Genomic DNA, 2,587 nt, shown 5'->3' on the forward strand with positions numbered 1-2,587 from the left:
CCCCCCCCCATCATGATTTTGTCAGATAATAATAAAAGAAGTAGGTTTTCCAAAGCCACAGAAACGAAACGAGGATCAGTCTGAATGTTGTTTCTAATATCGAAACTATTTTTTCCTGAGCAGTTAAAATGTTTTGACAATTAACATCAGGAGGAAAAAGAGAATAACATAAAGGAAAAAATGTGAGTCTCTGGACAAATGTTGTTGCTTGTGGTTTGGTTTGTTTTGGACCTGCTCACAGTTACAAGGTGCTTTCTGCTTTTTATTGGCCGACCCACTGAGACTCTGTCTTGTCTTTGTGCTTCATACCAGACGCTGCTGTAGCCGAGGATAAACCTGAACTTAATGGAAACCAGCAAGACAACGGCGCTGTACAAGGTGCCTGAGCGCGCGCACACACCCACACACACACACACACACACACACACGCACACACACACACACACACACACACACACACCATAAAAAAAACAACATAAAACACACACAGTCAGATACACACTCATGCATGCAGAGTCATGCTGATAAAAACACACACACGGCGCATATTAACAGATATGATACTGTACACAAGCATGTTACAAGACACACACACACACACACACACACACACACACACACACACACACACACACGTGGTAGACATCTGTGTGTGTTGGGGCCCAGGCTGGATTAGTGGAGACATTAAGCAGACACAGAGACACTGTGGCCTCCCTTTGATGTGCACCTTGTAACACACACACATGTATTTGTGTGTGTGTGTGTTTGTGTGTGTGTGTGTGTGTGTGTGTGTGTGTGTGTGTGTGTGTGGAAATATTTCATTGGGCTAATGTCAGTGTGTGTAAGTTTGGACGGTTGTGTGTCAACATGGCCGTATTGTTTTATAAGGTTGTGTGTCCTTGTGCGTCAGTGGAGAGTTCGAGAGCTTGGTCATTCATGTGTACTTCATGTATATGCAGTACTTTATATACATTTACTACATGGCAGTATGGAGTATATCTCAGGGCTGTACGATGCGTCGTACATGTATAGTTTGGAAAATGGTGAGTTGTTTGGAACGTAAGGAGATTCTCTGAGGTTCAGCTGCTTCTTCCTCCTCGTCTTAAAAACCTTGATTTTTTGGGAGAAATTGAAGAAGTTTTTGCCAAATAAGGACATTTTTATTTTAATAAGTAGCAACTTTTCGGAAAGTAGTTTTTTTCCTCTGTGAATGGAGGACGTCCTGAAAGTAACAGGATTTAAGCAAAGCGGGAACATCTCCCTTCTTTCATCCCGACGAGCTGTTTGAAGGTTTTTAAGAAGTTGACATTAGGTTTAGGTGAGAGAGGCCGGGTTAGAGGGGAATGCATTATGCCAATGAGGGTCCTCACAAGTACAGTACGGACCGGTGTGTGTTAGTATGCATGTGTCGTCCTCTCTCCACCAGCTGTGCTCAGTCCTCCCTGACATTGAAAACCTTCACTTGAAACTCTGCGTGTGTATAAATGAATATCTACAGGCGCACACACACACACACACACACACACACACACACCTCTCCCCTGCCTCTCTCACCTTCCACACTCTTAATTAACGAGTGAGGCAAAAACTGCTGAATACAAAGAAAGACATCGCATTACAATCAGAAAGAGAGAGAAAGAAGGGAGGGAGAAAAAACGAGAAGTAAGGGAGAGAGAGAGAGAGAGAGAGAGAGAGAGGGTTAAAGAGGAAAAAGTAAAGATTGGTTTCTCTTGTTCAAAGCCAAACGGACTAATTGGTCGTAAAAAAATAAAATAAAAAACTGAAGAAATTGAGGAAGAAGGGAGAGCAGGAAAGAGAGGAAGAGGAAGATGGTTTGACGAAGCTGATGAAATGATGAGAAAGGATGGAAGAGCTGAGGAGGAGGAAAATATGAAGAGGAAGAGATGAGGAGGGAGGAAAGAAAGGAGCAAAGAGGAGAGAAGACGATTGGAGGTTAAGAAAGGAGGGAAGAGGAGGAGGGAAGAGGAGGAGAAAAGAGAAAGGAAACGTAAGTAGGTGGAGGAGAGGAAAGATGGAGAGGTGGTGGAAAAGAAGGGATGAACAGGAGTGGAGGTAGAGACTGAAGAAAGAGGGGAGGTGGGAGATGAAGAGGAGGAGAGAAAAGTGATGATATGAAGAGGAGGAAGAAAAGGAAAGGATGAGGAGGAGAATGGAGAGAGGACGACAAGGAGAAAAGAGTGGAGAGAGGGGGATGAAGAGAGGTAAAAGTAGGGATGAGGAGGTGTGGAGAGAAAACTGAAAAGAGGAGAAGAAACAGGTGAGGAGAGCTAAAAACAGGTGGCGGAGAGACGAGGGGTAAGAAATGAAAGTGAACAAATGAGGAAGAGGAGAGAACAAGTGAGGATGAAAGGAATTAGAGGAGGAGAGAGAGGAGTGATGAGAGCTAAAGAAGGTGAAAGGGGAGAACAGAAAGGAGGAGAGAAGGAAAACAGAAAGACAAAGAGAGGAAGAGAAAAAGGGAAAAGAGGAGAATGGAGTGAGAGGAAGTGATGAAACAGGAGAGAGGAGTCAAAGATAGGAAAAAGGAGGGAGGAGAAAGAAAGGGAAGGTTAAAAAGGATGAACAG

The 2,587-nt window shown here is 43.8% G+C and overlaps 1 protein-coding gene across 1 annotated transcript in view; it reads left to right on the plus strand.

Moving 5' to 3' along the window:
• LOC111657884 (dachshund homolog 2-like) overlaps positions 1-443 on the plus strand; it is a 73,490-nt gene extending 73,047 nt beyond the window's left edge. The window contains exon 11 of the mRNA XM_023410228.2: positions 313-443. Coding sequence (XP_023265996.1) covers positions 313-386 — 74 coding nt within the window. The 3' untranslated portion in view covers positions 387-443. The remainder of the gene's footprint in view (positions 1-312) is intronic.
• The last annotated feature ends 2,144 nt before the right edge of the window (positions 444-2,587 follow it).

The sequence above is a fragment of the Seriola lalandi genome, unplaced genomic scaffold (assembly GCF_002814215.2).
Source record: "Seriola lalandi dorsalis isolate HSWRI2012SDOR001 ecotype SW California unplaced genomic scaffold, Sedor1 jcf7180002054418, whole genome shotgun sequence".
Taxonomy (NCBI): domain Eukaryota; kingdom Metazoa; phylum Chordata; class Actinopteri; order Carangiformes; family Carangidae; genus Seriola; species Seriola lalandi.